Source organism: Eleutherodactylus coqui, chromosome 3 (assembly GCF_035609145.1).
Source record: "Eleutherodactylus coqui strain aEleCoq1 chromosome 3, aEleCoq1.hap1, whole genome shotgun sequence".
NCBI lineage: Eukaryota > Metazoa > Chordata > Amphibia > Anura > Eleutherodactylidae > Eleutherodactylus > Eleutherodactylus coqui.
In genome coordinates this window covers 222712711-222735954 of record NC_089839.1, presented here as the reverse complement: position 1 = coordinate 222735954, position 23244 = coordinate 222712711, and the positions used below count along the sequence as shown (strand labels likewise).

The window sequence follows — 23244 nt, the reverse complement described above, 5'->3', positions numbered from 1 at the left end:
CTAGACACAAAATAGGGATGAGGACAACTTTTCCTCTCTGATAAATAGTTCCAACAAAGCAAGCACAAAAATATGTAATTCCAGGTACTGAATAGCATGCCCAGTAGGCACCACATAATGCATATTACTGGTACTTGGCACCAGACATTTAATTACTTCAGATTTCCTTGCTACCTTCTTAAAAGGCATTTCTGGGAGAAGGATAGGTCATCAATAAAGGTCACCAAAAATGTCAGTGTATTAAATTCTGTGAATTTAAGGTGAATCAAGGCTGAAAGAAGTCATCATGGCAGTCTGGGCCAGATGGAGAAGACAACTTTAAAGTAAATGACTCAAATCAGAAGGACATCACCTGAGATCACTACAGGTAACTGTATTATAGTTACTTACTAGTCAAGTTATATATATAGGGTGATTCAAACATCAGGGCCACCTAGAATATCTTCTGAATGAAAAGAGATACATGTAGGAAACTTTGATGTGTGGGGAAAGCTTTTTGGCACTATGGTGGTACCTGTCAGCCAACGTGGTGGCAATCATCTTGGAATCAGCCCAAGAAACTTCATTGGGAAAGGTGTCATGGGATTTTTTTAATACTTGCAACCATTTTTGAGCTATGAATAATGTCATGCTGAGTATTATTAAAGTTGGTATGTTGATTTTTCTCATATGGGAAACATTAATCTCATGTCTTTTCAAGTTGCAGAAGATGCCTCTGATAATCAAGGAAAGAATTGAGATTTATGTAATATAGATGTGATGGAACATGGTATGCAGCAGTGTAGCGTGTTCATAGAATCATAAAATGGTAGAGTTAGAAGGGACCTCCAGGGTTATTGGGTCCAACCCCCTGCAGGATTCACTGAATCATCCCAGACAGATATTTGTCCAGCCTTCCATTGAAGGAGAACTCACCACCTCCCGTGTTGCTTGGGTCTATAAGATATCCCCCCCCCCCCCCATAAGATAATACAAATAGTATAAACACACACATTATATATGTGTGCAATGCATGTGCATTGAAAGATATACACACAAAAAACACATATGCATAGTAAGATGGGAAAAAAATTGGGGGCTACATTCACACGTTGCCGATCTTGGTACGAGAACATCCACAACCTGTGAACGTAGCCTTTAAGTCACATGGTGTTTAGGCTATCAAGTAAATCAGAGGAATGTATATACTCCAATGTATACCTCAACTATGTTACATTGCAGTATGTCTGCCATAAAGTGTTAAAAAAACAATAATTGCAAAATAATGGTCGAGGCTTTCAATCAAGAACATCCAGGAGGAAGTCAGTGAGTGCAGGAACTGTCTGGAAACTAAATGAGTAGTTCAGGGAGTCTGGTGGTGTCCAGGACAAACCCAGAACTGGTGGTCCGAGCTGTTTTTCCGATTCCTAAGATGTCCACAGCTGTGCTAGCTTTTTACACAAAGAGTCCACATAAAAGCACCAGGAGACTGGCCTTGCAGCATGGTGTGAGCACTGGCATAGCAAGAGGGGTGTCTGGGGTCCCAAATGCATCCTGGCCCCTAGGCTGGGGGGGGGGGGGGGGCTCACCACTAACATTGCAGAGCTTCACTCACATGAATTTACAAATAAGACATTTGTTCCTTCTTCCTTTGTGGAAGGCCCCTGAAGTGTCATATGTTAAAAATCCATCAGTGGGGGTCAGTGTGTCCTACACACAGTCACATACACTGACCACAGACGGCATACAGATTCCCTACTCAATCATATATACTGACCACAGACAGGATATGGACCCCCAACAGACAGTCCCATACACTGACCACGGACAGTATACAGATCCATGAAACACAGTCACATATACTGACCACAGACAGCATACAGATTCCCGACTCAGTCATATATACTGACCACAGACAACATACAGATTCCTGACTCAGTCATATATACTGACCACAGACAGTATACAGGTTCCTAACTCAGTCATATATACTGACCCCAGACAGTATACAGGTTCCTAACTCAGTCATATATACTGACCCCAGACAGTATACAGGTTCCTAACTCAGTCATATATACTGACCACAGACAGTATACAGGTTCCTAACTCAGTCATATATACTGACCACAGACAGGATACAGAACCCCTACATACACTCACATATACTGACCATAGACAGGATATGGATCCATAAAACACAGTCACATATACTGAACACAGACAGGATACAGAACCCCTCCATACAGTCACATATACTGACCACAGACAGGATACGGATCTCCTACACACAATACATATACTGAGAATGGACAGGATACAGATCCCTTATGTACAACAGGAGCCCTGTGTCATATATATGTTCTATGTCCAATGTTGTGTACCTGATCCTTTTGGGGAGCTTTATGTGGGAGACACACAACAAAGCAAGGATGAGGTCTCACTGCCACACAATTGAAGAAAGGAAGACCAAGTTACCATTGGCTTAGCATGTTTGTAACCAAAGGCACAGAATATAAGGGTTGTTATATTCAAAAGCAGAAAGATATTCTAGATTTCAAAATACAAATTTATGACCATTATTGAACCCAGGCGTTAATATTTGTCAGGTTTTATGGTGGGGTATAATATCTGATAAATTGTATGAGATGAGACCTGGCAAAGAGTGAAGGCACCGAGGCTCTGGATAAGCATTCATTTGCAGCCATAAAACTTGGACATCGTTACAACCACTATTCTAAAAAAGTTGGACTGCTGTGTAAAATTTAAAGAAAAAAATAATGCAATCGTTTGAAAATCTCATCTAACCAGAATTTCTTCACAATAGAACATAGAACACATATCAGAGGGGGGGAGACATTGTCCCATTTCAGCAAAAAAAAGAACACATTTAGAAATTGATGGCATCAACACATCTCACAAAAGTTGGGATAGGGGTAGCAAAAGGCTGGAAAAGTAAGTGGCACTATTGAAAAATAGCTGGAGGGTCAATTTTCTACTAAGTCACATAACTATGTATGAAAGGAGCACATTAGAGAGTCAGAGTCTTTCAGAAGCAAAGATGTCAAAGGTTCACCAATATGTGGAAAATTGTGAAACAGCTTCTGCAAAATGTTCCTCAACATGAAATTGCAAAGACTTTGAATATCACACCATCTACAGTACATAATATCAACATTTTCAGAGAATCTTGTGAAATTCATGTGGACAAGAGCCAAGGCCAATGGTCAATATTGGATGCTTGAGCTCTACGGGCCCTCAGGCAGCACTGCACTAAAAACAGACATGCGTCTGTAATCAAAATACCTGCGTGGTCTTAGGAATACTTCCAGAAATTGTTGTCTATTAACACAGTTCGCTAATCCTCAAGTGCAAGCTAAGGCTGCATTCACACAAACGTATATCGGCTCGGTTTTCACTCCAAGCCGATATACGTCCTCCTCATTGCGGGGGGGGAGGATGGAAGAGCCAGGAGCAGTGCTCGGAGCTCCCGCCCCCTCTCTGCCTCCTCTCCACCCCTCTGCACTATTTGCAATGAAAGGAGATGGGAAGGGGGCAGGGCTAAGTTCAGAGAATTAGCCCCGCCCCATCCCGCCTCTCCCCATTACAAATAGTGCAGAGGGGTGGAGAGGAGGCAGAGAGGGGGCGGGAGCTCAGTTCCTGCTCCTGACTCTTCCACCCCCCCCCCCCTGCAGATGAGGACAATGTATATCGGCTCGGCGTGAAAACCGAGCCGATATACGTTCATGTGAATGCAACCCACAGCTGTATCATGCAAAGGAGAAGCCATATATCCATTTAGTCCAGGAATGCCAGCCTCTTCTCTGGGCCAAAGCTCATTTAAAATGAACTGAGGCAAAATGGAAAACTGTTCTGTGGTCAGAGGAATCAAAACGTGAAATTCTTTTTGGTAACCACGGATGCCGTGTCCTGTGGACTCCAGTTGAGAGGGAACATCCAGCTTGTTATTAGCGCACAGTTCAAAAGCCTGCACCTCTGATAGTATTGGGCTGTACTAATGCCCATCGCCTGGGCAGACCTTTTTTATTTTTTGGTGGGAATTTGGGGTTGTATGATTCTTTGTAGAAAAATCCTAAGTAGACTTGAAAGCTTGCTGTAACATCAGTCTTTTTTTGCTACTAAAGTAATCTTGCATGCCTGTAAGATTACTATGTTTAAGATTCCTCAAGACATACAGAAGTTATGTGAAAATGACAAGATGAAGGAACCTTATAACGGTTGACTCACACCAGTTCTGGACCAGTTCTTGGGCTACCAGTTTCCCTGAACTTCTGATTCAGTTATCTGACAGTTTGTGCAGTCATTGGTCATCTTCCTGGGTGTTCTTGATTGAAAGCCTCGGCCACTTCACATAGACTTCTGTTACCAACCATCTCTCTATATGTGTATATACTATTTGTATTACTGTTTGGGGGGGTCATATATCTTTATAAGCCCTAGCAATGCCACCTGGGGAGAGGTTAAGCTAAAAATTTCCCCTGGAGCTTATAGAACTCCAGTTATGCAGCTGCATGCCACGTTCCATTATATCCGTATGACAGAAATATTCTTAGCAGCTCCTAGTGAAGAATCTGATGCCATAAGCAGGTACACGAGGTGCCTATAGCTCTATAATACAGTATGGTCCCCCTGTGTATGTAGCCTAAAAAAATCCTTTTAATTATATTTTACCACCAAATCTTATCCTATTAGTAAACCTGCAGAATGGTCTCCGTCGGCTCGGTCAAGGTCACCGTTAGTCTGCTGTATCTTCCTGTATATTACCCCGGTGCTCTCACTAGATTTTCATGGAAATCTGATATTTGAGATATGAGCCTCGGATGGAGCTGAGATGTTCAACAAAAACTGCCTGATTAAGCTTTTTTCCCCTCTCAGAACTCTGAATACATTACAGAACGTCCTTGGGGCGGTGAGAGGCAGCGCTCATCGTCGTCTTCGCCTGGTGACACATTGTTATTGTGACCTCACTCTCTTGCCTTTGGACTTTTGATATTTCCATCAGTCGGTTGCCACTAAGAAACGCCCACCAATTAGACAGTAAGAATTAATTATGAAAACGAGGGGTGGAAGGTTCGTGCCCCTTACTTAATCCGAGCGGCAGACAAGCTATTTAAATGAGAAAATTCATCTCGCGGTCCAGACGTTTCTGGCCATTGTCCTCTTCGCACTTGGCTGTTTGTCACGGTCGGCTCACATATCTGTGTTTTGCATTACCCGGTGCTTTCACATATATTGCCTTCTCCATGCTGCTTGCCTAATGAAATGAACTTTGAATTTTGCTCTAAAGTAGAGCAAGTCTCCATAGAAACCGCTACACTGAGACTCATTGTAGTTTTCTTCATCTGTCGTTGCTGCGCGATGTGCTCACCCTTCACCATCGCTCAGTACGCCTTCATTATGTGCGAAATGCTTGTCCCCAACAAACCTCGCTCTGCAGAGAGGAAGAGATAGACAAGATGTCCTGACTTCTTACCTTCAATGGTGGCTCGCTTGGGCAGGATGGTGATAGCGCCTTCTGCGATATCTTCAAGGTGACTTATCGGGCCGAATTTGGAGCCCCAGCTGTCCGATCCTACCCAGATGAAGTGTCCCACTTTATCGGCTCTCATTACTGCAGCCAAAACCTGTCTGGGAGAGATGAACAAGCCATGTAACAGCCTTAATAACTCCAACAGTTCAATGGTCACTTATCTATCAATAGGATACTCCATGAATGTTTGACCACTAAGGATCAAACTACCGAGACCTCAGCAATTGCTATCAACAGGGATGCCCCTATCATAAGGCGACCTGAGACCGCTGCCTCAGGCGACAATCTACAGTATGTCAGAGGGGCAGTGGGTTGCCACCCCGTTGGCAATTATTTGCACTAGCCATTAATGGCTGGGTAATTGAAATGCCTGTTAGATTGCTGCCAGGCCAGAGGCCAATAGGGGGGTCACTATTACTACTGAGGGCCACTATGGGGGTGACTATTACTATTCTATTAGGGCCACTAATGAGGTCAATGTTACTACTGAAACCATTATGGGGGTAACTATTAATAACAGAGTCACTCTTTCTTCTAGGCTTATTAACTGGGTCACTCATTCTACTGAAGTCATTAAGGGGGTCACTATTACTACCTGAATCACTACTGGGGAGCAATATTTGTACTGGGACCACTAACGGGGTCATTAATGGGGGCATAGTTATTATTTGGGCCACTATGGAGGGGGGGGGGTGTCACTATTGATAATGGGGCCACTATCGAGGTCACTATTACTACTGGTGCCCCTAACAGACTCACGATTACTACTAGGGCCATAAACTGGGTCTCTATTACTACTGGGGCCATTAAAGGAGTCACTATTAATACTGGAATTTATTATATACAGGAGATACCCAGGTTATACCAGCATTCTCCATATTATTATATACAGGATGTATAGCTTACACCAGCTGCACATATATAATTATATACAGGGCATACCCTGATTGTCTTAAATGTATGACAAGCTTCAAATGAGTTGTCTAGTTGTAAGCTATTGTTGGCCAAGCTTTAGAATAGGCGATCAAAAGTAGATTGGCGGGGGTCTGTCGCTCAGGACATCTACCAATTAGCTGTTTACTGAGCTGATGCACTTGCACACTCAGCTGATTTCTGCAGGGAGCAAGCAGCTCAGTTTCCCCTGAAGTGACCAGACTTGGTATTACAGGCATTCACTAGAATGGCAACCTGGGCTGCAATACTAAGCCTAGCCACTGCAGTGGGAGTGGAGCTGTCCGCTTCCTGTAGAAATCAGATTAGTGGATAAGTCCACTTGCCCAGCAAATAGTTGATTGGCAGCAGTCCTTGGCAAAGAAGCCCTGATAATCTACTACTGATGACCTATGCTGAGGATTGTCCATAAATAATTTACAACTGGACAACACCTTTAAGGCTTCCCAATTGTGCCCAGTAACAGTCTCATCAACAATGCTGTCGATCAACTCAATGGAACTCAAAAGGCTATAAATAGAGAAAATAGTCAGTTGTTCCTGCCTGTTTCTGGTAAGGGTTCACCATATGGCCCTGCTATGTACAAGAGGTGGAAGATGAGAACATTGCCCCAATGTTTACTTGGCTTGTGGAAGGAATGAAATACATATTAAAGCTCTTCATGGAAAAAATCCAAGCTGAGCTAACCGAAAACATTTAAGTGATTGGCTGAAGTCATGGTATTTGGACTCTCACTGATGAGTTCACCCCTATACTGATGACATCACTAGTTCCAACTGTTTCATACCAACAACCAGGATCGGGGCAAATAATCCCAGAGCAAAACTTGAACCGGAGCACCAATCCACCATGACCATCTTCAGCAAAGTTTATGATTACATTGCTGTCTCTCATGTCTTCTCTTTTCCTTGTTCTTTCGGGGAGTGGTGATGTATGCCATAAGATCTGCTATATTTGCCACCTTGGTAACTACCTTCATTTCTCCACCAGCCGTGGCTATAGAAGAACATTCTCGCTATGCAACGCAGTCTCATCATAGTTCATTATTAATTCATCCTCTTGTCCTGCAGGGCAATTGTCCAATTGCCAACTATGAGCAGGAAAGGTAGGAAGTGAGGATTAACCTTACAGACTCCTATCTAAACCTAGCTGAAGCCATGGGAATGAAGCCCTCAACAAGTGCCACAGCATTCTCACAGACCTATACATAGTGATCACACTGCTAATCAGCCATTCTACAAGCTGGTTGTGACACTGAGAAGATACAAAGCAAATGTGCAATGTAAGAACGCAGCAGATGAAAGGTACAGCACGCCAAAGAGATGGGGAATAGACAGCAAGCAAAATAGCTGCTAATTGCACCTGTCTGTAGATTACTAATGATCCTCGTGTTCTCAACAGATGGAATTGATTTAATGATTCAGAAGGTTACAGGAGTTTTCTCTTTGTCTGAAATGTCAGATATTAATTTTCTTCACATTCTGACAGGATCCTGGAGACGATACATTGTTACCGCGTCAGTTCCATCCAATCTGTCCATTACCTGATATCATTGTCGTCAACGGCGAAGACAACAACAGCCCGGGCCTGAGGCGTCTCCAGAAGTTGCCTCACCAGCTTATCATAATCACTGGGTTTCCGGTCATTAGGTATTTTCAAGGACTGAGCGATACAAAGTCCTCCTGTAAGAGATGAGAGAGCGAAAAGTTATATAATCAATGGATGGAAATAAACTCTTATATTATACCTGATACAGAGCAGTATTATAGTAATTATATTCCTGTATATAGGGGGCAGTATTATAGTAGTTATATACTTGTACATAGGGGGCAGTACTATAGTAATTATATTCCTGTACATAGGAGGCAGTATTATAATAGTTATATTCTTGTACATAGGGGCAGTATTATAGTAGTTATATTCTTGTACATAGGAGGCAGTATTATAGTAGTTATATTCTTGTACATAGGGGCAGTATTATAGTAGTTATATTCTTGTACATAGGGGGCAGTATTATAGTAGTTATATTATTGTGCATAGGGGGCAGTATTATAGTAATTATATTCCTGTACCTAGGGGGGAGTTTATAGTAGTTATATTCTTGTACATAGGTGGCATTATAATAGTAGTTATATTCTTGTACATAAGAGGCAGTATTAGAGTAGTTATATTCTTGTACATAGGAAGCAGTATTATAGTAGTTATTGTACATAGGAGGCAGTATTATAGTAGCTATACTCTTGTACATAAGGGGCATTATTATAGTAGTTATATTCTTGTACATAGAAGCAGTATTATAGTAGTTATATTCATGTACATAGGAGCAGTATTATAGTAGTTATATTCTTGTACATAGGGGGCAGTATTATAGTAGTTATATTCTCGTACATAGGGGCAGTATTATAGTAGTTATATTCTTGTACATAGAAGGCAGTATTATAGTAGTAATATTCTTGTACATAAGAGCAGTATTGTAGTAGTTATATTCTTGTACATAGGGGGCAGTATTATAGTAGTTATATTCTTGTACATAGGAGGCAGTATCATAGTAGTTATATTCTTGTACATAGGGAGCAGTATTATAGTAGTTATATACTTATACACAGGAAGTAGTATTATAGTAGTTATATACCTGTATATAGGAGGCATTACTATAGTAGTTATATTCTTGTGCATAGGGGGCAGTATTATAGTAGTTATATTCTTGTACATAGAAGCAGTATTATAGTAGTTATATTTTTGTACATAGGAGCAGTATTAGAGTAGTTATATTCTTGTACATAGGGGGCAGTATTATAGTAGTTATATTCTTGTATATAGTATGCAGTATTATAGTAGTTATATTCTTGTATACAGGGAGGCAGTATTATAGTAGTTATTGTACATAGGAGGCAGTATTATAGTAGGTATATTCTTGTACATAGGGGGCAGTATCATAGTAGTTATATTCTTGTACATAGGGGGCAGTATTATAGTAGTTATATTCTTGTACATAGGAGGCAGTATTATAGTAGTTATATTCTTCTACATAGGGCACAGTATTATAGTAGCTATATTCTTGCACATAGGAGGCTGTATTATAGTAGTTATATTATTGTACATAGGGGCAGTATTATAGTAGTTATATTCTTGTACATAGAGGGCAGTATTACAGTAGTTATATTCTTGTACATGGGAGGCAGTATAGTAGTTATAGTCTTGTACATAGAGGACAGTATTATAGTAGTTATATTCATGTACATAGGAGCAGTATTATAGTAGTTATATTCTTGTACATAGGGGGCAGTATTATAGTAGTTATATTCTCGTACATAGGGGCAGTATTATAGTAGTTATATTCTTGTACATAGAAGGCAGTATTATAGTAGTAATATTCTTGTACATAAGAGCAGTATTGTAGTAGTTATATTCTTGTACATAGGGGGCAGTATTATAGTAGTTATATTCTTGTACATAGGAGGCAGTATCATAGTAGTTATATTCTTGTACATAGGGAGCAGTATTATAGTAGTTATATACTTATACACAGGAAGTAGTATTATAGTAGTTATATACCTGTATATAGGAGGCATTACTATAGTAGTTATATTCTTGTGCATAGGGGGCAGTATTATAGTAGTTATATTCTTGTACATAGAAGCAGTATTATAGTAGTTATATTTTTGTACATAGGAGCAGTATTAGAGTAGTTATATTCTTGTACATAGGGGGCAGTATTATAGTAGTTATATTCTTGTATATAGTATGCAGTATTATAGTAGTTATATTCTTGTATACAGGGAGGCAGTATTATAGTAGTTATTGTACATAGGAGGCAGTATTATAGTAGGTATATTCTTGTACATAGGGGGCAGTATCATAGTAGTTATATTCTTGTACATAGGGGGCAGTATTATAGTAGTTATATTCTTGTACATAGGAGGCAGTATTATAGTAGTTATATTCTTCTACATAGGGCACAGTATTATAGTAGCTATATTCTTGCACATAGGAGGCTGTATTATAGTAGTTATATTGTACATAGGGGCAGTATTATAGTAGTTATATTCTTGTACATAGAGGGCAGTATTACAGTAGTTATATTCTTGTACATGGGAGGCAGTATTATAGTAGTTATATTCTTGTACATAGGGGACAGTATTATAGTAGTTATATTCTTGTACATAGAGGGCAGTATTATAGTAGTTATATTCTTGTACATGGGAGGCAGTATTATAGTAGTTATATTCTTGTACATAGAGGGCAGTATTATAGTAGTTATATGCTTGTACATATGAGCAGTAATATAATAGTTATGTCCTTGAGCATAGGGGGCAGTATTGTAGTAATTAATGCTAGTACACATTTTCAGCAAAATGGTTGTGATTTGAGCAGAATATGAAATCTTTGACATTTTGGGACTGCCAAAAACTGTATGTGAAAGTATTTGCCTAGAATTGACTCATACCATTAAGGTTGGGATAAGGTTAATGATGCAGATGATATGAAGTAGACTTTGAATGTTTTCCATTTTCTGTATAAATGAAGATGTTTCATGTAATGGGACCCGAAAACTTTTCTTTCTTTATTCTCACCACTGCAAGGTTCCGCTTCTTTTCTAATGTATAAACGTATTATAGCCACGTCCATAGTGGAGGTGAAATACGTTTAAGTGGCATTTGCTGTTCACTTCAGATATAAAGTTTTATTAACACACATTAAAATCCCTGAGGGACCAATAGAGAATTTAACGCAATTTAATTAAAGTTTATGTTTTTATGTTTATGACGTGCAGTTTGCTGTCTTGCTTTGTTTTAGTAGCCTTCACTCATAAAGACCTGCTTACTGCTGTCTTACGGCATCCTTCAGAGCTGTATCATGGCAAATACTAGAAGCGTCTTACAAACTGATGTCTGTAAACTGCATTATTGACTTTTTAAAGTGCACTAAGGGGTAATTCAACCTTAGAAAAAGACCTGGCGTAGCTACAGTCGCACCCAGAATGAAGGGGGCCAAAGGCCTCTTAACCACATTGTGAGACACTAGTATTATAAAATGGCACATTGGGGCAATTAATCATTTAGCATTAGAGCCCAAGATTTTCAAGTTACATCTTTGACCTTCCAAACTGGAAAATTCCAATTTTGGCTCGCATGACACAACATTAAGACCAGCTGATCATGGGAATCTTGCTACTATTAAAATGATCAGAAACAATCGTTTGGAGCAGATGTAAGGGGGTGCACCTGTGATGCAATCGTAATGTTTATTGTTATAATGCCGCAACTGTTCTTTTGATTGTGTTCTGTTCTTTTAGGAAAGAAACTCTTAGAGTTGAGCAAAAGAGGCAATAGAGAAGAGAGGAGCGATTCGATGGAGTACAAGGAGATAGTGCAGATTCTGTCTGCAGAGAAAAAGGGATTGAGCGTATTCAGTCTGGATAGTCTGATTCTGTTCTCCTTGCTCTTCTGTGGCTCCTCCAGAGAGAAAGTACAAGAACACCTGTGGCAGGTGCAAATAGGCAGTGAATGCACATGACAGGGGCGTAACTATAGAGGATGCAGGGGATGCGGTAGCCCCCAGGCCCAGGAGCCTTGAGGGGCCCATAAGGCTTCTCTTTTGCATATAGGGAGCATAGTACTATGACTAAAGCCTTATAGTTGGGGCCCCATTACAGATTTTGCATTGGGGCCCAGAAGCTTCAAGTTACGCCTCTGGCACATGAGTATGCATATTCACTGTTTGTTAATGCAATCCCATTGATTTCAATGAGCAATTCTGGATTTGGGTAATATGAACCAAAATAGGATATGCTGTGATTTTTTACACGTATGAAAATCTATATAGAGGCACCTGTAAGCTTTTTGCAGCGTTGGACACTGCAAAAAAGCCTCCCCCCCCCCTTCTCTTTCCTTGCTTCCATAGGAGTCTATAGGACCTGACAGCGTATATTGGCCAAAACATAGTTCCAGAACTATCTTTTGGCTGAGCGTATATATGCCGGTCGTGTATACGCTCTAATTTTCACGCTGCTGGCGTATTTACGTGTGGTATATTCGCTCATGTGAACGGATGCATTGAAAATCAATACCTCTCATGGACGCGTATATACTCTCGGGGGTGAAAACGTGCCGTATATGCCCTGGCGTGAAAACGTGCCGTTTATGCGCTTGTGTGAAAGAGCCCTAAGTAATAGATGACTGACCCAAAACTTGTGTTGTATCTGCGTCATAGAATAGCTCTAGAACGCTGTACCTGAGGAGCTTCTCGAACTTACACTCCATAAATAATCTTCCAAATCTAGGAAAGAAGATGGGGGTCACTTTCTTCCTGACCAGAAATTTAAAGGGCTATTCACTGATGGCCTTATCCTAAGAGTAGGCCATCAATAGTAGATCAGCAGGAATCTGCTACCCAGGGTCTCACTGATGGAACCAGATTTCTGTTGCACCATGCTAATGGAAGTTCAGAATTTGACGCATCAACATGAATCGATGGCCCCTTCCCATCAGGCTTGCGGAGGTGGAGTAATGGTGTGGGGAAGGTTTTCTTAGCTCCTCTGATACCTGTGGATGGATGCCACAATAAATTGCTGCAGTTCTGAAGTCCAAAGGAGGTCCAATGTGCTACTAGATGGGGGCTCTAAAACAGTAGCCATTAAATGTATATAAGGACAGGCCACTGGAAGCCTCTGCATCCAGTTTCCTGCTGTTGTGCATTATTTAAAGAGAACATGTTACCAACGTTTAGCCCTATGAGCTGAAAGTTGGTGACCGCTGAGTCCTGGGATGTGTTAGATTTACCTCCCCTATCATTCCCCAGGCGTGAGCACTGAAAGCCGCTGCTAAGTGGCCCTCCCATCATAAAAGTAGAATGGGAGGACTACTTAGAAGCGCTGCCCACACCAGTGGAATGATGGGGAAGGTATGTATAACAGATCCCCAGATTCAGCGGGTCATCTACTTTCTTCCCATAAACTTAGTTCATAGAACTAAGGGCTCTTTCACATGCCATTAAATTGCATGAATAAAGAATAGTTGATCGAGTCCTGATCTTTAGCAGCACATTTTCTGCTGATCCCACAGGCGGCTGCTGCAGATCGGTAAAAAAAATATGCTGCTGTGCGGAAATCCCTCAATCGGCAGAAACCCTTAAATTACTAATGCTTAAATAGAGCCAGCTGTCTTTGTTTCCCAGCACTGGACGCAGCTAAACTCCCTCCCCCTCACTTCTATGGGAGCTTTTAGCGTATCTTGGCCAAAGACAGAGCAAGACCTATCTTTGGATGAAATTGGTGCCTGAAAACGGTCGCTAATGTGCTATTTTTCTCGGGACGATTTTTTTTTACATGGCTAAAAATAGTCGATCTGAATGAATACAGTGGAAGCCAATGCTTCAGATGGTAGCCATTTTTCCCTGATTTTTAGGCGCAACTAAATAGCTGCATATATTCGGTCCTGTGAACAAGGGCTCCCTCACATGGGTACTGTGATTTTTGGTCGTCCAAGTCCCGGCTGCTTCTCTCGTTTTAACGCCCATTTAGACGGCCAGGTGTGATGTGCGTATATGTCACAGCCTGAAAGATCATCGGGCGGCGGGAGAGAGTGTAGCTCTGCTAAACTCCATTCCCCTTCGCTCCCCCTCTCTGCCCCTTGTTGGCAGCCTGCAAAGCGAGGGGGCGGGAGACAGTGTGTTAAACTCCCGCCCCCTGCCGGCGGCCCGCAAGGAGAAGGGGATGAGGCGGGAGCTTAGCAGAGCTACTGTGCTAATCTCCCGCCCCCTTCCAGCTGCAAAGGGGCGGAGAGTAGGAGGGAGTTTAGCAGAGCTGCTGCTAAACTTCCTCCTACCTTCCTTTTCTGGCAGCAACCATAGGAGTCTACGGGACTAGCCGGCATATTCCAGACCTATCTTTTCCGGTCAGCGTAAAAGTGGCCGTCCGGAATGCGCACCATGTGTCCTATCTTTTCCGGACGGCCAATTTTTTGCACCAAAAAAAAATCGCCCATCTGAACAAATGCATTGGAATCTAAGGCGTCAGATGGTCGCCATTTTCGGCCATTGTTTTTTCACGGTAGGATTTCCGCGATAAAACACTCATGTGAATAAAGCCTAAGAGTAGTGACAGATTTCCTTTAAAGGTGTTGTCCAAATGGCCAGCCCCTTTAAGGCGAGGCACAAACTCAGAGGTCTTTGGATATTCTATATAATATCCCATTGTCTTCTCAGCCTTGACGCAGTTCATTATATTCCCAATCTAATAATTCACAGCTACATTAATTCACCAGCTGGATTTGCTTAGTTGCGTCTCTCGTCCGACCTAATTGGATTATTAATTAAGTGAAATAGAGACAAATTATTTTTTTCCACTTATTTGGCTGAAAAGATCCTCTTGACGAAGCTTTTTTTAGTAGAGTTGGATTGCATCAAGAGGAAGTTATGAAAGCCTATCTGGGTTTAATTAGAAGAGCTTGTGTCTATTGAATTGATTAGGGAAATATGCGACGTTCAAATCACATCAGGAGCATTTTATTTTAAAGCTGAACCGATTCTGCGTAATGACACAAAGCATCCGCGCCTCGTCCTGACTGAACTCCGGGTGCAGATTTCAGCGTAGTTTTAATTAAAAATGCTAAAAAAAACTTTAGAAAACAAGTAATTTAGTGAAGAAGCCCATTTTCAAGCACTCAGCCTATAATACCGGTCTCTTATTAAGTGGCGAAGGTGTTTTTAGGCAACTTTGACCTCTGCACAGCCTATAATTATGCTCCTGTCTGCATCTGCGTCACTTGAATAGGACAAGGATAGTACATTTCTAAAAAAACTGAGGGAAAGTAGGGGTCTTTAAATGGTAAGAAATAGAAGCTCATAGCAGATTAGAAAGTTGCAGATCATTTCACTATACAATGATTAAAGGGGTTGTCCAGAGTTAGAAAAACATGACTTCTTTCTTCTAAACACAGCGCCACCCTTGTCTGTGGGTTGTGTCTGGTATTGCAGCTCAGCTCCTATTTACTTCAGTGGACCTGAGCTGCAATACCACATACACTGCTATGGACAAGTGTGGTGCTGTGTTTGGAAGAAAGCAGTTGGAAAGTCCCATTGAGTTATCATTGCAACCGGGGGCGTCTAACCATGGCCTCTAGGTGTGCCATAGCTTGTAATGGCAAAGATAAGAGATCATACACTGCAGTGCTGAAATATTGCTATGTATTATCTGAGTAGTCATAGGATTGCAGGTTCACGTCCCCGACATAAAGAAATGTAAAAAAAAACTGAAAAAAATATATATACAAGCAAAAAAAAAGAAAAAAAAAAAATCAAACCAAAAAAACTTTTTTCCTGCAAAAAAAAAAGGATAAAAAGAAATACTTGTTTGGTATTGCTGCATCCGTAACAACCTGCACTGCAAATTGAATACACTGTTAAGAAGAAGCCAAAAAACTGAGCCAAAATGCTTTTTTTTATAAATTCATTTTGCCTCCCAAAAATGCCATTAAAGTGATCAAAATGGTGGCAATAAAAATTACAGCTCACCACTCAAACAACAAGCCCTCACAGAGCTCTGTCCATGGAAAAATAAAGAAGTTGGAGTCTTTGGGTGCAGCGATGCAAAAAAATAATTATTTTCCTAAAAAAGGGTTTTTATTGTACAAAAGTGGAAAAACTACAAATGTAGATATAATTCTGCTATCTCATTTGTACTGCAAACTGTATGCGTTAAAAGACAAAACACAAACAATTGCAGAATTGATGTTTTCTTTATGCCCCCCCCCAAATTATTAAAAGTTCTACAATACATTAGATGAACCCCAAAATGGTACCAATAAAAACTACAACTCACCGCACAGTGAACAAACCCTCATGTAGCTCAGGGATGGAAAAATAAAAAAAGCAATGGCTTTTGAAAAGTGGAGATGAAGATCCCCCCAAATCATTGCATCCCTCAGTACTTAAAGGGGTTGTCCGAATTAAGATGAGTAATTAGTAGAATTTTAAGGCATGGTGGACCGGGTGACAGGGATGTCCTTAACTCAGAAAACCCCTTTTAACCACATGATGCTCTATGACGTACAGTTAGGACATAAGGTTTTGAGGATTGCATGAAGTTGGATCAGTGGTTGATCCATACAATGCGGGTGTCGGCTGTCATGCTGATCACGGCTGTCAACCCTTTAAATGCCTCAATTGGTGTTTGAGGGCCTGATGAGATTATGGGGTGCTGTTTGGTTTTCATGGCAGCCCGCAACCTTCTGAAGCCTCCTGTAGCTGCCATTGCAGATTGCGTATGAAGGCATGCCTGTGGTGTGGCTTGATAGACTGTCTGTCAGATTTCCATGACTTCCAAGAGTGACGTCCCCCTGTACTAAAAACCTCCCCACAATAGCCCCTTCTAAAGGAATAAAGACGTAATACAAGGTTTTGGATTAAATTGGCCACAGCTGCCATTTTATTAACAAATAACCACAAGTAACATTTTACCCCTTTCCAATCCAATGTCTGACCTCTGAAGACATTATGATTTAAGGCTGTACAGCTCCGATGTTGGAAGACGTCCGTCGGGGTTCTCTTACTCTATATTGCTAGCCTCTCTGCTGTTGGAGCCTATCCAATGTGTCACCTCATGCAGTACTGGGTTCAGGCAGCAGATAGCACCATTGTATAATGGCAGAAAAAGAGTAAGCCCCCTAGGAAAGCTAGGATACAAATTGGATTGGAAAGGGTTAATATAGCAACAAATAAAGGAGGGGAAAGGTCCTTGGAGCTACAAAAGTCTGCCATCCCAAAACCTATCAACTACAACTAATATTTACCCCTGCCGACACCCGTTTTTGGCTCGGGTGTACCACTAGCCACCAAGATGCCTGCCTCAATAAATCGACTATTTAGGACTCTACCCCATGCGAGTCCCAGATGAGCCAGACCAAGCACAACTGCTCCATGAATTAAGGACACCATACATCTAATGAAATCCCCTTCCACCATTTACAACCAACCCCTCCCCTGCCTCACAGCTGCCATGACACAGAATACAAACATTAATAACTTGTCCGATAGAATCCTAACCCTGACGATGAACAACCATAGGAAAAGAAAAAGAGGAGGGAGGGCGGGGCTTTAGAGGCGGTCCGCTGCTACACTAACTCCTCCCCCTCAGAGACCTCCTACTTTCTCCTAATGCTCCTCCCCCTGCACTCCACTTAACCCCATCACTACCCTTCCCTCCAAACCTTGTCATGTGGGGGGGGGGGGGAGTTCCTGCAGGCCGGTGTCACACAGACGAATTTCCACTTGTAATACACAAGGAATAGAATGCATAAATTGCAATGTGTACGTTCACACGCGTGTATTTGGCGTGCACAAATCAGTCGTGCGAAGAAAAATGTAAAACATGTTCAGACGCAATTGCGCAGGCAAGAACACGTTTTGAACTCATTAAACAAACAGGTTGTTTCAATGACTCAGAGCATCTGCTGGCCGGGGGCCTACGGGCACTGCCCCGATGCCCAAATGAGCAGTCGGCACCTGGTTTAATTCATAAAGCTAGTCCTTCCCAGTGACGGCAGCCACAGCCTCACAGACATGGCGGTGGCAGCTCTGTCGCCACTTGCGATTTTTCAGTAAATATTGAACTGAATCTTTAAAATGGAGATGTATAAAGGAAAGCCCATCTTCAAACACTCCCCCATAGAGCACAGCTGCAGAGGAGACGTAATGGGCCTCATTTACCAGAACTCCGAGTCAGACTGCGCCTGTTGCCCATAGCAACCAATCAGAGTGCAGCTTTCATTTTGCCAGAGCATTACAAGAAACGAAAGCTGCACTCTGATTGGTTGCTATGGGAACAAGCGCAGTCTGACTCCGAACTTTGATGAATGAGGCCCATGACGTCTCCTCTACACGTGCTCTATGGGGGAGTTTATAAAGATGGGCGTTTTAAATGCATTGTATTCCAATGCATTCCTTCACATGAACGATTTTCTGTAGCGTGAAAAAATTGCGCCATCAAAAAGAGAAATCTTCACCTATCTTTTACTGAAAAACACTGGGAGCTCCCATAGACTCCTATCAGAGCTGGGAAAAAAAGGAAGGGTGATGGAGTCTACCTGCGCCTCGCGTTCGGAAAATAAGACAGCTGTCGCTAAGTAAGCTACTAAAGCTATTAGAAGTTATTCTGAGGATTTCTGCCGACCACAGAATTTCCGCGCCGCTGCGTATTTTTCCCGCTATATGCCTGTGCGAATAGACAAGACAATGCTAATTAAGCTTGGGACTCGATCGCGGCTATTCTTCTGTGATGCAATTTTCGGATGTGATGCTAGCGTGAACGTGCACGTGCTCGAGTGAATGAGGCCTAAGGGTGGTTTCAGATGAGCATAGGCATAACTACGCTTTTCAAATGACGCACCAGAGCGCAGGAGTTGGAAAAAGCCGCAAGAGATAGGTGCTGCCCGATCTTCCCCGCATGTGGTATTCACAGGTCCTATCTTTACTCAGCCATACAATTAACGGGCAAGAATACCGCTAGTGAAAACGAAACTACTGAAATCCAATTGAAATCAATGGTTTTGTTTTGTCCCGTTATGCGATTGTAATAATCATGTCCGTATAAGCGGAGGAAACCACGCTGGTCCAAATCCAACCTCAGACTATGTGCCTGCATTATACAGGAGATCTGGCTTCATTATATGTAGACTTTACATCTGCTCCATATGTCTGCATTACACCTCTATATATGTCTACTAGAGATGAGCGAGCACCAAAATGCTCGGGTGCTCGTTACTCGAGTCGAACTTTCAGTGATGCTCGAAGGTTCGTTTCGAGTAACGAACCCCATTGAAGTCAATGGGCGACTCAGGCATTTTTGTATATGACTGGTGCTCCGCTAAGGTTTTCATTTGTGAAAATCTTAGCAAATCACCAAAATCATGTAAAAAAACACAGAAATGGATAGGGCAGGCGAGGAGCAACATGCAGGGCTGCAATTTGGGCTCCAAGGTCTCAGTATTAAGCCACAATAGTGGTAAGAGTGAGACCCCCCCGCGCACTGTCAGCATAAAGATCGTTCTCCTCTGCCACAGCTGTAACAGCTGTGGCAGAGAAGAACAATGTTAGCCCATTGAATTGGGCTGCCGGCGAGCGCGGGATGGATTTTCGGGAAGGGCTTAAAATATAAGCCCTTACCTGAAAATCATCCTAAAATGTGTAAAAATTAAAAAAAAAAATTTATGTCAGCATAAAGATCGTTCTCCTCTGCCATAGCTGTAACAGCTGTGGCAGAGAAGAACGATGTTAGCCCATTGAATTCAATGGAGCCGGCAATATAGCAGGTTCCACTGAAAGCAATGGGCTGCCAGCGAGCGCGGGATGAATTTTCGGGAAGGGCTTAAAAATATAAGCCCTTACCTGAAAATCATCCTAAAATGTGTAAAAAAAAAAATGTATACTCACCTTTCCGCTCTCAATGTAATCCCTATGTGCCTATATCTTTTCTCTAAAAGTCTATATATACTCATTGTCAAAACTAAGTATATATATATATATATATATATATATATATATATACACACATACACCTAAATAAATAAATATAAATGTATATATATATAGTCATTGTCAGTGCAACGCCCCACAGCGACCAAGACATGAGGCCCACACTGAGGAGCTGGTGGGGTTAGAGATGGCACTTGTCATGGTGGCTTTACCAGACTCCTCCCCGGAGCTACCTACTGAACCTCGACCAAGGCACTGCTAGGCCTCTTCCAGACAACGCTGGGACAGCGATAACCTGCATACGTGTAGTGGACTGGATGAGTTGTCATGCGTGATGCCACCGTTACTTTAACACCGCTGAGTATCCGGCGGTTGAATAGAGTCCACAGACACGACTGGAACTTGATAACTCACTGGGAACGGAGAATGAGCGGTGAACTTTATTGTCAGGATACAATACAGGATACAATCAGGATACAATACAGCTTACTCGCACGTGCAGGAAAGACAGTGTATTGGTGATTGGTCCAGGAGAAGAACTCAGGATGAGACCATTGACAGGTCTCAATCACTCACATTTATGGGGTACAGACATCTCTTGACTAGACAGACTTTGATACTTTTCCAGACATATCCCAGCCACTTTCAGACATTAACCTCTTACATGCTGCAGCTGTGCAATACACATAACAGAAGACTAGACACTTTGCACAGTGCATCCACATAGAAGACATGACATGTATGACAATTATGGAGGGGCCAAAAATAGGTGTTTCAGGCCACTACATCAGTAATATCCCCAATATCCCAGTAATATATATATATATTAGAGAGAGGAAGAGAGAGCATGGAGGCTCTAGTACCCTGTTGTACCACCTCTAGCTTGGATACAAGATGTGAAGCAGGTGGACATTGAGGCTCTAGGACCCTGTTGTACCGCCTGTAGCTTAAATACAAATGGGATACGGGTGGCCATGGATGCTCTAGCACCTTGTTGTACCGCCTCTAGCTTGGATACAAGATGTGATAAGGGTGGGCATGGAGGCATACAGGTTCTGTATGGTATCCTGCAGCATATCGCTCCACATTTGCTGTAACTGAGCCTCTAGATCGTGAATATTCGTAGGCTGTCAAAGTTGGCGTCCCAGATGGTCCCATACATGCTCTATTGGTGATAAATCTGGTGACCGGGCAGCCACAGAAGTGTGACAATGTTGTGGGGACATTCCTGTGACCCCCTTGTGTGTGCGGCCGAGCATTATCCTGCTTCATCCTCCCTCACAAACTCAGGGTCCTTGAAGCCTATGGAGCTTAGCTCCATTGAGGCCTGTGGGGCCCTGAGGTCTATGTACCTGGTGCTGGTCTGTGAGGAACCTGGAAGTACAGAGCGGACAGGGGGTAGTTGGCCCCTCGCTCATCGCCTGTCAGGGCGAAGTCACCTTCTTGGAAGGTCCGCTGGAAGAAGCAGTACGTGTTGCTGTGCGCACTGTGGTGGACAACAGTGTGAAGTCGCATATGATATGCTGGACTGTATGTGACTGAATGCCTATGCTATGCTGAAATAAAAGCTGGAGAAACTAGCATTTTGGACTTTACCCTGTGTTTCTGGACATCATTGCGGTGCTGCCACCCTGGGCAGGGGAAAGTAAGCAGGAGATCCCGGGCAAGTAACCCCAACTTGCCACAACATCTATGCATTTACTGTATACTATATGTCTGCATTATAAATCTCTATGTCTTCTCTCTCTATATATATACTCTATACATCTGGTCTGTGTCTTCACTATAAGTCTACATTATACATTTCTGCCTTCCCTATACACATCTGCTTTCTATGTCTTCTCTACATGTATACTCTATGCATCTTCTCTTGTATACTGTGCATCTATGTGTTTTCTCTCTACATGTATGTATCTGCATTCTACTGTATGTCTGCATTCTCCATCTCCTCTCCTGTGAGCACGGTTGGGTTCCCCGCCATGGAGCGCTGTACGGCATCCTCATATTTGCAGTTCCAGAATCTATTTTTATTCTCGGGCACTGGCGGAGCGCAGACAGATCTGTGAGCACCCTTCACGCTGCGGTTGGGGATATATATGACGGCAGCCAGAGAGACCCCCATAGCTCAGCGCAGTCTCTTCATCTTTTGATCTGGGTATTGCTTTGATCAAACTTCGTGCGGTGTAACCCACCAGGGTCCCCGTGTTCTACTCCCAAACATTTCACTTCCTCTCTTCCATTCTACCCCTCCTCTATGTGCTAAACCACAAAGTAGAGACGGAATGTCCTAAAAATCAAATATCGTTCAATTAGTGATCTCCTTATCTTAAAGGGATCAGCCCATCTTGTGGAAATAAAGCTGAATGGAGCTGTCTTGTGAAGATAACCCCTTAATGAACAGAATAGGGTCCGACTGATGTATTCCATATATTTCCCCAGAGGTGCTCTTTATAGGTTTATTTATTGTTATATAGGTAATGTTGTGTCTTTAAGTGGGGGGAAGCAAGGGGAGGAACAGGAAGCACTCAGTCTAGGCAGCTATGCTGCAAGCTTGGGAGCTGGGGATATTCCCAGCAGCATCCTAGGTGGAACAGCTGCAACCCAATGGGCATTCGGGTTCCTTACTCAGCAAGTGTGGTTTGTAAAAGGTTGATTCTCGAGCAGATACTATTTCCTCCTCACTCCCTCTCCCACATTGTATCATTACTTATACGGACAATATCGACGGTCTCTGTTATTAGTCATTTGTCCCAGCAGTGGGCATAAAAAGGTCTGCGGGTGTTAATTCCCAGCAGACAGGGACTATGAAAGTCATCTTTCTTGACAAATGGGGGGGACTTGTCATATTACATGTGGTTTTTGAGAAGCGCATGCATTTTTTATTTTTTTTTGCTGTGGTTTAAAACGCAGCAAAAAACGCCAAGTGTGCACACAGCCGCACCCCGTGAAGAAATGGTGGGCTTATCTGATGAAGAAAGCTGCTGAGTGTGAAGAGGAGCCGGGTTGTGCGCCATTGTCAGTGCGGTGACAGATCAGGAGCAGGTAAAAATAGTCTAGCGTGATTTCCCACCTTCACATCTCAGAGAGGGGAGGGCGAGGAGGAGACAAATTTCATTCCGGCTTTTATTCCAGCTAAGGAGGTTTAAATTAGATCAGGTGTAATAATCTCATCCCACGTTCAGCAGATGCTTCCTGACGCTGGAACGTCTCCTTTCTGTACATCGCTGCCTTGTAGTCATGGGCAGGTAACAAAAGGAGGGAGGAGATGTAGATCTATAAGGCAAATGCTGGTCATT

General features: G+C 42.4%; 1 protein-coding gene across 1 annotated transcript in view; it reads right to left on the bottom strand.

Moving 5' to 3' along the window:
• The window catches only part of GRM7 (glutamate metabotropic receptor 7), a 402867-nt gene that overhangs the window by 201773 nt on the left and 177850 nt on the right, over nucleotides 1-23244 (bottom strand). Inside the window, exons 3-4 of the mRNA XM_066596970.1 lie at nucleotides 8022-8160; nucleotides 5471-5625 (exon numbers count right to left, since the gene is read on the bottom strand). Coding sequence (XP_066453067.1) covers nucleotides 5471-5625; nucleotides 8022-8160 — 294 coding nt within the window. The remainder of the gene's footprint in view (nucleotides 1-5470; nucleotides 5626-8021; nucleotides 8161-23244) is intronic.